The following is a 13,854-nucleotide window of genomic DNA, read 5'->3' on the forward strand; positions in this document are numbered from 1 at the left end:
TTTTTGACAAAAAAATGTAGAAAATTATAAGTAAATATTTATCACTTAAGAGAGAATAAATTGATTATATTTTTATTTTATTGTATTTCATTTAAGATTATATTATTCTATATTAAACAATATAATTATATTTAATTTTAAATAATTTACCAAACAAATTTTATAACTTTTTTTCAATATTTATTTTTCAATTATTTTTTCATTTTATAACCTAAATTGATTCCTTGTACCTCGTAACAAAGTTCATTAGTAGTATAAATTTAACTTATTATTATTAGGTAAACTACAAATTGAATCACTTATGTTTGGTTTAAATTACATTTTGTTCATCAAACTTTAAAAATGTTATGATATGGTCACCAGGATTATCAATTCTTGACATTTTGGCCACTTATTTAGTCCCGTTCTTGACATTTTGGGGGCCCTAAATAAAACAATGAAATAGGGTTTTAAGTCCCTTAAAAGTTGGAGAAAAAAATTTTAAGTTAGGTTGTAAAAAAAAATTTAAGCCTTTAAAAGCTAAAAAAAAAATTTGCCCTTTAAAATTTGGTAAAAAAATTTGACTTTTAAAAGTTAAATTTTTTTTTAACCCATTAAAAACTAGAAAATAATATTTTAAATTACTTTTAGCCTTAGACCCTAAACGACCGCACCTATAGACGACCTAATGGTCGAGCCTGCACTTATTATTAGGGTAAACTATGAATTGAATCATTTATGTATAATTTAAATTACGTTTTGTTTATCAAACTTTAAAAAATTTATGATTGAGTCACTATCATTATCAATTATTGACATTTTAATCACTACACCTTTAATGACCAAAATATAACAAATTAATAATATTAACAAATTAATAATATTACTCATCGTGTCATAACTCTTGGAAATTCAACCACCAAAAACATAAATTTAAATCACACATAATTTACCCCTATTATTTGACGAACTAACTCTCTATTGACTACTATAATATAAAAGATTTCCTTAAAAATTTCCGACCCTGTCCAACCCTCTTCACACATCCCCCGCCGCCAAACAAGCCTCTCGCCACTCTGTCACAGCATCGTAAACCCTCTCTTACCTTCAAATTTCCGACTGGCCTCGAAATTAAGTAAGGTAATTTTTTGAAACCCTAAACTTGAAGATTGATTTCTATTTACACTCTCCTATATTTGGTTTCCTGTTTTTGATCCTATTGCTTGTTAGTTTTTGTTATCGAATTTTATATAAACCTATCGGTTTAGCTGAAGTAGCGAACAGTTATCCCCTCTATTGTCTGTTAGACTGTTATTTGCGGCCGGGATCCAATGCTATTGATGTAAATTGATTTGCACCGCTATTGATGTGTTTGGCGGTGGCGAACGGCGCCGCTAGCTTCGCCACCTCTATTTTGAAACCTTGCTTGGAACATTGCTTTATTTCCTCAAATCTCATACTTTCAACTTGAGCGACAGGGATAAACATGCCAGAAAGCAAGGCGGTGATTGGTCTGAGATGGGAGCCCAAGCTCCCTGCATTGCCTTTCCAATCTAAAACCGCCTCTATGTCTGGTTCTGGGTCTGTTTCTAAATCCGGGAATGAGCCCCAAAGCACTTCCCTCTGGAAACCCAACCCACAACTCATCGATGGCCTTTTTCTACCGCCTAATGATCCTTCTAAGGTTAACAAGTTGCTCAGAAAGCAAGTCAAAGACACTGCTGGCACCGCCTGGTATTCGTCATATTTCCCCCTTTTTTCCTCTTTTTTTTTTTTTTTTTACCCGCCCACATATAACTCCCAATTCTTACTTAAACAGGTTTGATATGCCTGCCCCAACTCTCACCCCGGAGTTGAAGAAAGATCTTCAATTACTCAAGGTGCCCTTTTGCATTCCCTTTTGTTTATGCATTTTTGTAAATTTTATCTTTTGCAGCATTCGCTTCTTAGATGTTGAGCCTTGTCTAGAGCGCAAGGCACACTTTAGCACTAAAACCCTTATGTTACCTTAGGAGCAAGGCACAAAACAAGTGCTAACCCAAGTGAAGTGAAGCTCTATATGTGTGTGAGTTTTTGCATGTGTATATATAGCTTAAGATATATAGTGAAATCTAAAGTATGGTCTAGTTTATTTACAAAAACTTGAACTTTTTTTTTTGTCCAATGTGCATGATTTCCTCATGGTCAATTTTTATTGTTGAATGCTCAAATATTGAGAAGTATAGGGTTTGATATTATTCTTTTTCTAATTGAAGGTTTATCAAACGAAAAAAGTGAAAAATAAAAGAAATTAAAGAGAACTTCAATCATATGGATCTTTTCTATGCCTATTGCCTTACAAAAATGTGCATCTAGTCAAATATGCCTCACCTGAATGGGTTTGAGGCACTTTTGTTGTATAATGCTAAGGCGCAGGTGCGCCTAGGTGCACTCCTTGACAAAAGTGGATCATGTTGTTTTATATCCAATGGTTGATTGCTATATCTTCAGTTCATGTTCAAAACTAATGACCCTACCAAGATAATTGCTTTGATTTTTAGTTTGAATTTGAGTTCACTAGATTTTTTTATTCTAGGGGTTTATTGTTTTAGGATATTAAATGTTCATGGTTTCCAATGGACCTAATTCTTGACATTGGCTACTTGTGTTTGTTTGTGATACAGTTGAGGGGAGCCATTGATCCCAAGAGACACTATAAAAAGGAATCAAAATCCAAAGCACTGCCGAAGTATTTCCAGGCAAGTTCACTAATATAGTATAATGCAAAGCAATACACGAGGACATGATGAGACTTTGCATTGTTTTTATTGTCCTTCTATTTTATGTGCATCCTATAATTGGTTTATCTGCAATATTTAACTCTTTGGCAATCAAGCAGGTGGGAACTGTGGTAGAATCTGTGACAGACTACTACTCAGGTAGAATGACAAAGAAGGAGAAGAAGCCAACCCTTGCTGATGAGCTGCTTTCTGACCCTGCTGTTAGGCAATACAGGTGAGATATTGGATTGATAAGTTCCTTCAGATGTCATTTATTTCCAGTTAAATGCTTGATAGCATTATATAAGACCTAGTTCCGTGATTGAATAAGAAGTGTTTGGCCTGGAAATACTACCGATTCCGCTGTTGCAGAAATAAAGTTCTAAGAATAAACTATTGTCACAACTCATAACTACTGAATTGGTTAGTGTGGCCTGCCTTAGATAAGTGTCTAGCATAATCTGCATGCATAAACGGAAGAGAGTACCATGTATCAACTTCTTCCTAGTCAAACATTGTTGCTATCTTTTTATTATTATCATTATTATTTAGGCAATAATGCTTTTGTACGATAGTGATGAACCACTCATTGTCTGTCAACTATTTTACAGGAAGCGCAAGGTTCGGGAGATTGAAGAACGTAATCGACCAGCCGGCAATGAGAAATGGAAGATAAAAGGTCTTCAAACGTTCAAGCGAGCAAAGCAACGAAGGCATTAATGTTTCCACACTATATTTTGTTTTGGAATTTTGACCCTGTGTAGTACTAGAGTGGAAGGAAAGTTTTATGCCCAATGTCCCAAGAAACAAGTTGAACTATGGATTTCTTGATTCTAGATATTTTAGCATTTTGATTGATAGTGGGGAGCTATTTATACAAAAATGCAAAGGGGTTTTGAGTAATCTGCTATCATTTACTAGTTACCAACATTTTCTGCACTTAAACATGAAGTCTTTGCAAATTTGCATTGGTTTTTGATTTGTTGTTGTTGTTGGATTAGAATTACAAAGAACTGCAAAATGATTAGACTTTGTTTTGTTTGTTGTTGGATGTTAAAAGTCATACTGACAGCGCATTCCAACCAAAATTTGGTATACAAAATTATTTTCATGTAGACTACTTTATTGTATCTTCCAACCAGCTCAGATCCATGCTTCACAAATAAATAAAATAATTTCCTATATATAAATGTAGTATTTTTCAATGACAATGTCCTAATGATCCTCAAATTCATCATCCCCTTTTGCTGTCTACTTTTTCCGTTAAACTCTATCAAATTTTATTGTGAAATGCAAAGTATAATTTTAACTAAACTATTAATGCTAAATACTCAAAAAAAAAAAAAGAATACCGAATGGAATGAAATAAAGCTAAACTGGTTTAATAATGCCTTCATAAGTTTTTTTGTAAAATTTTAAAATATTCATTTTAAATATGGTGGTTTAAAGTAAAAATATAAGTTAATTGAAAATGATGTTTAAATTTTTAATATTTTAATACATAAAATATTAGTTTTAAATATTAATATAAATTATTTGTAAAATTTGATTTGAATATATAAATAATATTTTAGATATTAAAATAGCATACAATAACTATTATAAATTAGTGAAAGTTTTCATAATGGAAAGAATAATTGACTCGAATTCAAAGTATATTTCTTTTTATGTCATTATTATTACCATGATGTCACATTATTATTATTTTGGTATTAATAAAATATTCAATTTAAATTATAATAAAACATAAAAAATATTTTATAGTATTTTTAAGTAATTAATATAAGTTATTGAAAAATTTAATTTAAATAAATAAATCAACCATATTTATAATTTATATAAATAAGAGTAAAATTTATAATTTGCCAAAGAGAAACTAGCTTTTAAAAGGCAACTTAAACTAGTTTTAAAAAGATTGCTTAACATTTGTTTGGGGATAAAATCACTCATATTTCACTTAAAAAGCCATTTGAGAAACAATACTAATTGCAACTGTTATGGATAAATATGAAATTTACACAAGTCTTGATAAAACGTAATGTGATACATAAATTTTTGTTTTTATTTTGTAATTATACACATTAAATTTTGATTTTGATTTAATTGTAAATATAAATTTTTGGAAAGAAAAAGGGAAAGTGAGTCCAACTAGACGCGTTTTCCTACAATGATCAATTCCAACGGCTTTTTGAACGTTGGCTGGCAAAGGTAAAAAAATTTAAAGGCCCAATGGTCAAATTTTTTTCTATAAATACCATCCCATTTTAAAAAAAAAATCACTCAAATCCAACTCTCTCAATTCTTTAAACTCTCAACTCTCTTAATTCTCTCAATTTTCTCAAGTTCTGTTCTAAATTTTCTAATATACTGGTTTAAAAATATATTTTTTAATTATTTCGTATTAGATTCATTTCGATTAAATTTTCACGAATGAAAACTTCTATGATTCATTTCAATGACAAGCACGTTTCTGTTGTTCAAGCGATATAGGTAAGACGAAATTTTAAATTTCATTATTTTCAATTAAGTTAAATTTAAATTTTTTTATTTTTAAAATATTTTAAATTACTTTTTTTGTCGATATAAATAGGCGAATGATCGTGTTTTGAAGGGGTTCATACACAATTTGTCAAAGGTTCCAATCATCGAAATTCGTGGTTACTTGTGAGACGCGGGATTCTTGCATACGTCTCGTATGCTCAAGGGTTGAAAATTTGATCCTACACTCATCAGCTTGTTGGTGGAAGGACGGAGGTCGGAGACACACTCTTTCCATCTTTCATGCAGGGAGTATACAATCACACTAGAGGACGCAACTCTACAACTCGGTTTATCGATGAAAGGGCCAGACGTCAATAGGTTAGCGGTCGTTCTCAGTAAAAAGGACATTTGCGAGGCATTTTTAAGGAAGGTCCCGAACAAGTTTCAAGGTGACCGGATAGGGATTAAGTAGTTGGAAACCAATTTCAAAGAGCTTCCTCCGAATGCAATCGACGTCATTAAAGAACAATACACCCGAGCATTCATTCTAAGGTTAATCGTGGGCATTTTAATGTCGATAAATCTCAAATTTTGGTACACATAAGGTGGCTACTACACCTAGCCGACTTTAATGAATACGGACGACTGAGTTAGGGATCAACCATGTTGGCCAGGTTGTACCAAGAGTTGTGTCGGGAAACGAAATCGGATAAAATATCAATTAGTTGTGTCGGGAAACGAAATCGGATAAAATATCAATTAGTGGTTGCCTGCTCCTGTTGCAGTCGTGGGCCTACTGACAACTACCATTTCTACGTCCTTGAGTGAATAACCCATACATGTCCTATTGGTGACAAGGTAAAAATCATTTCTTAATAAATATGTGGTTTGTCTATTAAACGTTTTTTATTTATTATAAGTTTGAATTAACATATCACTTGTATAGGTGGAACCATGGGCCCAGTTACGTGGAACTACCTAACCAGCTTGAAGATATCAGGCTGCTATTAGATCAACGCTCGAAAGCCAATGTTAGTTACTTATTCTTTCCAACCTATAATAATTACACAATGACTTGTAAAATAAAATTCTATACATAATAAAATTTATAATTGTGCACTATAATTTGAATAGATGTTGTATACTGAGTCAATTGATAGTGTACGGGACTATAGAAATGCACGAATCGAATCAAGTGATGCGCCATTTCGGGTGGAGGCAGCAAATTTTGTCGCAACCACGAAACATGGATGAACTGCACAATGTGGACCTATAGGGAAAGAACGATGATAATTGGTGAGACATTCACAAGGAATACATCGATACTTAGGATCTAGGATGGAATTCTTACCCATCCACGGCCTATTTTTCTTATCGAACACGGTGGCCTGTTTTGAGTACTTGCCATGGTTCGGACTCGCAGGAAACCATATCTGCTATCCCTTGAGGCAAGTAGTAGGCAACTTTGTCAGAAGAGGGAACGACGATCTCCCCAGTAGCGTAAGTCCAAACGCTGTCACACGTCGAGTTTGTCATCAACTCCGATTAAACAAGCATCGCATTTGTCTACTCCACATCCCAGTCAATTCACTCCACTTATTCTTGTTCATTTCACTGACCCCGTGTTTTTTTCACAATTACCACACCACACACCACTGCACATCCATATTTTTACCTCTCTTGTAGGTACATATTTCAAGGCACTGATGTCTCCTACATTTTACACCCTCATGTCGATATCAATGTTGACACAAATGTCAAGCCAGATGTCGATGCATGTCCCATCACTGATGCCGACACTGATCCAATCATCAATGCTAGTGATAACGCCTTAGTCATTGCCAACATATTAGGGTTTTACGACACTTTACGGCTACAAGTCAATAGTGTCACAAACATCCACAGCATCATTGTTTTATCGGGGTGGGTCATCAACGAAACCATCTTCTCGTGGAGTGGAGGATACATAATGGGAGGCTAGGATGGCACCGTACTTGAGCACAGAGGAAGCCAATGAAGATGAAGATGAAGTTGAGTGTGGAGATGAAGATTAAGACAACGATGAAGATGAAGATGAGTACAAGGTAGAGGTGAAGACAAAGTAGATGAGGACGATGGTCACGATCCAGTGGAAAAGCTAGTACTACTAGTTGTACGCAAAAATTCTATACGCACTAGTTAACCACAACCATGTGGCACACATTCGACTCAACAATGCTAATGATGTATTTTTAATTTACTTGTTTTGATATAAATATAAAAGACATCAATAAAGAAACGATAAATTATTTTGGTATATTTATATTGTAACTCATATTTGTCGTTCTTAAATTGTGATGTAAATTATACGTAAATTTGAATATTTCAAATCCTTGATAAATTGAAAATGGTAAATACAATTGCAAATACAATTGGAATGCAAGTTTCAATAAAATAACAAATTTTTTAAGCAAAAAAAGTAAGCATTGTAATCAAATTTATATCGTAAAAAAAATGAACGCTACCGACTTTGAGGCCCCAATGTACCCCTCAATACAGAACATGTTGTCTTCATATGTACTCGGTTTTTATAGCACACACATAGCCTTTGTTGGTTGTCCCTCTCCTGAATATCCATATAGGTGCATATCCGAGTGGAATTTAAGCGACCTTTTGGGACTCGACATAGGTTCATGTTTGGTGATAACTCATACAGCATGCTGGACATTGGTGGCCACGTTCTCTCATCTGGGATAGTTAAGAATTCAAAACTCCACACACTGTGCATGCATTTAAGTCTATACACATCGTTGATATAAAGCATGTATTCAATTTGTAAGTTCATATATACGACAATTACAGGCATGCATGGGAACCAAAGTGCTTGAAACCTCTCACAATCACAAGTCCCTCCCAATAGGTGAACACGATATGATGCCCCTAACATGTCCTGGTCAAGCCTAACGTACTCCATGACTTGAAATTCCAAGTTTCGACGCGAGTTGCAAACTACATATATAGTGTTCGCTTTCGTTGTATTCCGTCTAATTTCTTTCATGACATCCTAGCACCAAACATGGTCGCTTGCTATCTTTCTAGCATACGATGCCTATTGCTTTGGAAATAAGGCAACTAGGTGAAAGTATATTTCTTTAACAATCAAGATTATTGGCAAATAACACATCTCCTTCAGTACAGATTTTTTGTATTCGACTAAGTTGGTCGTAATGTGCCTGTACCGTAGACCCCTATCATACGATTGCTTCTACTGATTGAAGTGTATGTTCCTTAGGTATGCCACACCGTATCTATTAGTGGCATGCAGGTTTTCCAAAATTTCATAGAAATGATGTTGGATGAGCTCGTACCTTGTTGAGAAAGTCATACCCATGAATGAAAACAATAAACAAAATATGGTTATGCATAATTGGGAAAATAGTAACGACTACATACCCATGTCTATGCATTGATCTCAATCACTTTTTGAAAGCCATTTTTGGTAGTAGTTTGAGTCAACATGTCGTATGTAGTACTTATGATAGGTGCAGTCCCAAAGGCTACCCAGTCACTCAATAACAAACAAGATCCTCGATCCCCTATTCGACATGACATATATCGAGCTGCAAGCAAATGTGGTGACGTAATCGGCTAAGGAAGAAATCTAAGTCATTTGCCTTTTTAGATGAAGTTATTACAAATGCAATGGGCAGAATCTTCTTATTACCATCCTAAGTAATGACAATCAACAACCGATATTGATACCTCCCGTATAGCTAGATACCATCAATTTGCACAAAAGGCTTGTAATACTGGAAAACTTCTTTACATTAATCGAAGGTCCAAAAGAATCGATGGAATATTATTTTCCCCAAGGACCAGATGATCGCCGAAGTACGTCTGGTGCATTTTTCAAATCAGTTATGGAACCTGGTACATACCGCTCTAGCACCTGGCATTATTGCCATAAATAGTTGTACGAACTATCCTAGCTATGATGCAACTTATCTATAGCCTCTCTTTTTTGCGACCTACGCTTTGTAATACGAGAGCGTGTAACCATGCTGGCTACGGATGTTGGAATAAGAATCGGGACGGGAATCTTTGGAATCGCATTCACCATTGTTAGAATGATGTTAAAAATCATGTTCGAGTCTAGCCTAGGATGATCCTGACTTTTACCAGCAAATTTTGGGTTAAAGTTACGTAATTGAAAAAAATAAAAACCTCGATCAGGTCTTATTATGTCAAAAAATGTAAAGATCGCATTATGCACTCGCCGCAACAAAAGTATGTAGACTGGAATATTTCTTTATTGTCCACAGTCTGGTTTTCTTCCACAAAGATGTCATGATTTTCCATTTTCACCTCACATCGTACATTGTGTACTTTCTCTTGAACTTCTACGAATAGGATTCCGTGATGTGGTAGTTCACATCTTTCTTAAAGTTATACCACTTTAATGCAACAAGGAAAGCATCGTTGTTTGGGTATTCCATTCCAAACTTCAATGCCAAGTGTTCTTTTCAGTAGCTACCGAAACACTAAACCACCATTGGCGAATAGGACGATGTTGGTCATGTGGGGTGAAAGTTCATATGCCCTAAATCACAAATCTGGATCCGGAGTATTATCTAAGCCATTGTCATCAAAACCACAAGGTTCTTGCTCCGTTGGAACTAGCTTTGGTTCACAGAAAAGTGTCACATCTAAACCATCCAGACAGCACTGCGTCAACCACATTCGCTGCCCCTTCTTCCTCGACTACATATTCTTCATCATCTGTGCCTTCATTGTCATCTTCCACCAAGGGGTTCAATGTATTATCGCCGAACTTGGTCGTAAGAAGTAAGTTATCAGTTCTTCTATAACCCAAGTGCTTGTCAAAATCTGCACCAGATTACTAATTGGTGTATGTCGGTGCTCTTCGGTATAAGTATTTTTTCCCTAGGACATCGATCCACTGAAGTTGAAATCAAACGCACTGATTAAATGTCGTGCCTAAGTGTCAAGGTTCAGGTTACGCTTAAACATCGACTGATTGTGGCCACTGAAATTTATATTAGTGTCGAAAACCGAAGAATGTCTACCTGTTACTATTTTGAGGATGTTATAGTAGGAGCTCTATAACAAATTGATAAACCCACCACATAACAGTATAGTAGGACTTTCTACTTTGGCTTCAGTTCCAACATTAGTCGCAATGGTAACTAAAGATGGGTCAGCTTCGTCAGCCTCAACAAACCCAACATATAACTTTATTACAACATTTTTACTTAAGCAATGCGATAATATCACCACCTCTAACTCAACCTCGCCTTTCACATCAAATAGATCATACTTAAATAAGTCATATGATGCAAGAAATCTACATTACGATCTTGAAACCCTTTCTCGGGTCAAACCCTCTACTTTCCTTCTAATTCTAGTCTTAACTCATGAAGTTTAATTGTATGGTTGAAATCCAATTCCACAGACTAAGTTTCATAGAATACGACCCCGATTTTTGTATTACATATTTGACCGTCGTAGTAAATGACAAATTTCACTCGTCAACTCATTCCAATATCATATGTGAACTGGATGAAAAGTTTCAAGAAAACCTTTCGACGATTATCCAAATCTATGCAGATGCCTATCACAACTGAATTATTCAATGTTTGATATGAATTTGTTGTGTGTCTAAGTTACGAACATTTCGTTACTTTAATAGGATAATAGACAAATGAGAAAGGGAATTTGTGATTCAAAATTCATTTCTTAATACACGCTTTAATGTGTGATTCAAAATTCATTTCTTAATACGCGCTTTCATTGAATAACGATAATAACACGTTATTCGGTGCTTGAAAGTGTGTGCCAGACATCATGTAAATTTAATTAGAAGAATGCGTATTCAGTGCCTTAGAAGGTGTACCAAATTTCACATAGATTCTCGGGGTCATGTAACTTTTTTTTAGCTTTCAAAAATGTTAGAGAAGGCTCATCCACTAGGCGAGCTTTCTTGCTATGCCAGCATAGCAACTCATCCCGCTAAACGAGCCATCTTTAACATTTCAAAAGCTGAAAAACAAGTACCTAACCCCAAGAATTTTTAGCAGATTTTAAGCAGGTTATGAATATATTCGATGAAGACACTAGTCTTGCGGCGCATTTTCAACTATAGGAATTTTCTACTTTGCAAACCCACCTTTTCCCGCACTTATAAAAGGGGTCTCCCACTCCATACTTCATCATCCCTCCAACATCTTCTCTCTTAGCTTCTTCATCCCTTCATTATAAAACATGTCTCAGTGTTAAAAATTTCGGTCACTAATAAAATTTCGACCATTTGAGGTATTCTTTAGTCGTTAATGGTGCGATATCACTCTAAGACTCACACATTTCATCTATCCTACTGAGATAGGACCATTACCTCCCAAGCCTATCCAATAGAAGTCGGGTTTCGAGGCGATTTTTCTTTGTATAATCACGAGTGGAAGTCTACGTAAAGGTCTCGATCGACGATCGTTATGCACTCATGGTTCGAGGTATAACGGGGGAGCCAGTTGACAGTCGTTACACAACCATGAGCTCAAACTTTTTGAATACACAAAAATTTTGCATTATAAATACCATACAGAAGTTTAAGGGCATAATTATAGGGAAAAACTGTAAGGTTTTCCGCTATAATTAATATAATTTTTTCTCTATTTGTTAGCAATCGGTACATTCTTATCCAAAGGCCGGCACTGTCGTGGACTCATGAAGACTCTTAGGCAGAGAGTGGCTATTGCGGTGTAGTAAAGATGATGCTCTTTTTGGAGTGACAACAGTTGTCGTTATTAAACAATCCATTAATAACAATAACCGCTGCCTAGCCGACCCGAGTTTGACATTTATTGTACCAGAACATTTGCTCTTCACCTAAGAGCCCTTTTGTGTCCATCTCGGTGTCAGCCTTCGGATAAGAATAAAAGGTTAAAGACACTGGTTACTTTGGAAATAGAGAAAAATTACATCGATTACATAAGAAATCCTCCGTTTTTCCCTATGATAAGACATGAATCTTATGTATGTTATACATAAGGCATTATTTATGGGTATCCAAAAAGCTTGAATTCGTGACCGTATAACGGCCGTCAACTATTCCCCGATTATACTCTAACCCATGACCGCATCACAGCTACCGACTAAAACCTCCACCTAGACTTCGACCCATGACTATACCAAGTACTATCACCCTAAAACTTAACTTTTTTAGGATGAGTTTCTGGGGTAATGGTCCTATCCCGCCATGACATATGAAATGTATGTGTTCTGAGGCGCATTATTGTTGGGAAATATACCCATATCGTAGTAAACATGTAACTGTTTTCTATGTATTTGAATGATGAATAAATAAATTTCACGTTTCATTGTTATGTCTTTTGTATTTTTTTCTTTCATATTTTTCATGCATAGCGAAATTGTGAAAAACAAATATTAGCTCATTGATTGTCGAAGTTCAAACAGATGATAAGTGGCATTGTAAGAACATTTACATTGCAAGGAAGACAACTTACTTTAGTAGATAATGTAAATAAGTTTGTAATCCCATAAAAGAATCAAAGTGAGCATTTGATTCAAATACTAAGACGTATTATTATACTGTCTACAATTCTAATTGAGGAGATGACTAGTCTTGGCTATCGGAGCAGTTGACTCCACGGGTAGAGACAGATGTATTCATTGGCAGAATGATACATTAGACTGGACCCAAGATGAATTAATTCTTAATCCATTTGTGAATTAATTCACTTGTAACATTCATGGTGTGATTTACCTAAATCCTGAGTTAATCATTGACCATGCATATGTAACTTATGTGCTTTGATATAAATAGAGGCTTAAGCTCTAAAGATGATCGAGCCGATAGCCGGTATGTTGGGTATATGACTTGTGTATGACATGACTTTACTTGGAATCCATAGTTTAATTAAAGAGTTAACGACATCCTCTCATTGGCATTGTGTGGATTGATAAATATGGAATGTAACCACGGGTTGTTAGTTCTCGAACAAACAATTTATTATAGCCATTTGTTGACAGTGGTCATATTAATCATTAAGAAGACACAATGGTGACAATGAGATAAAATGACATTTATTATATTATTTATTAAAATAATATAATAAATGTCATTTTTTGAGAGATAAAGGAATAGTGTGTCTAGTTGGATGTGTTTTACTGCCACATATTCTCTCTCCAAAAAGGGTAAATTTCTCAAAATAAATAAAAAAACGGCCTAAAAGGTTAGATAAAAAAAAGTGACATATTTTGTTAATTTAGCCAATAATAATTAGGAAAGGAATACATACAAAAAATAAATGCATAATAATAATTTTAGCCATCAATATTTATATTTTCTATTAATTTGATTTTTATTCTATTTTTAAAATAAAATTAGTTATTATCTTTTCAAAAAAAGTTGTATCATTTTTAACGAAATTACTAATTAAAATATTAATTTCTTTAATGACAATGACATAACAACCAACACTATTTGTTTAATTTATTAGGTCAACAAATAATTTAAATTTTTAAAATATTCAAAAAAAGAAAAACTCAAAAATAAAAAGTTCATAAAATTAAAAAAATGAAATACATGAAATTATCATATAAACTGTAGTTTATATTT

At 34.4% G+C, this 13,854-nt stretch overlaps 1 protein-coding gene across 1 annotated transcript; it reads left to right on the forward strand.

Moving 5' to 3' along the window:
* Positions 1–920: 920 nt before the first annotated feature.
* On the forward strand, positions 921–3,641 carry LOC108474798 (rRNA-processing protein fcf2). The gene is made up of 6 exons (XM_017776815.2): positions 921–1,119; positions 1,458–1,713; positions 1,799–1,859; positions 2,643–2,717; positions 2,858–2,973; positions 3,350–3,641. Exons 2-6 carry the CDS (start codon positions 1,466–1,468, stop codon positions 3,456–3,458), a joined length of 609 nt encoding a protein of 202 aa, XP_017632304.1. The 5' UTR covers positions 921–1,119; positions 1,458–1,465; the 3' UTR covers positions 3,459–3,641.
* The last annotated feature ends 10,213 nt before the right edge of the window (positions 3,642–13,854 follow it).

The sequence above is a fragment of the Gossypium arboreum genome, chromosome 3 (assembly GCF_025698485.1).
Source record: "Gossypium arboreum isolate Shixiya-1 chromosome 3, ASM2569848v2, whole genome shotgun sequence".
NCBI classification, from domain to species: domain Eukaryota; kingdom Viridiplantae; phylum Streptophyta; class Magnoliopsida; order Malvales; family Malvaceae; genus Gossypium; species Gossypium arboreum.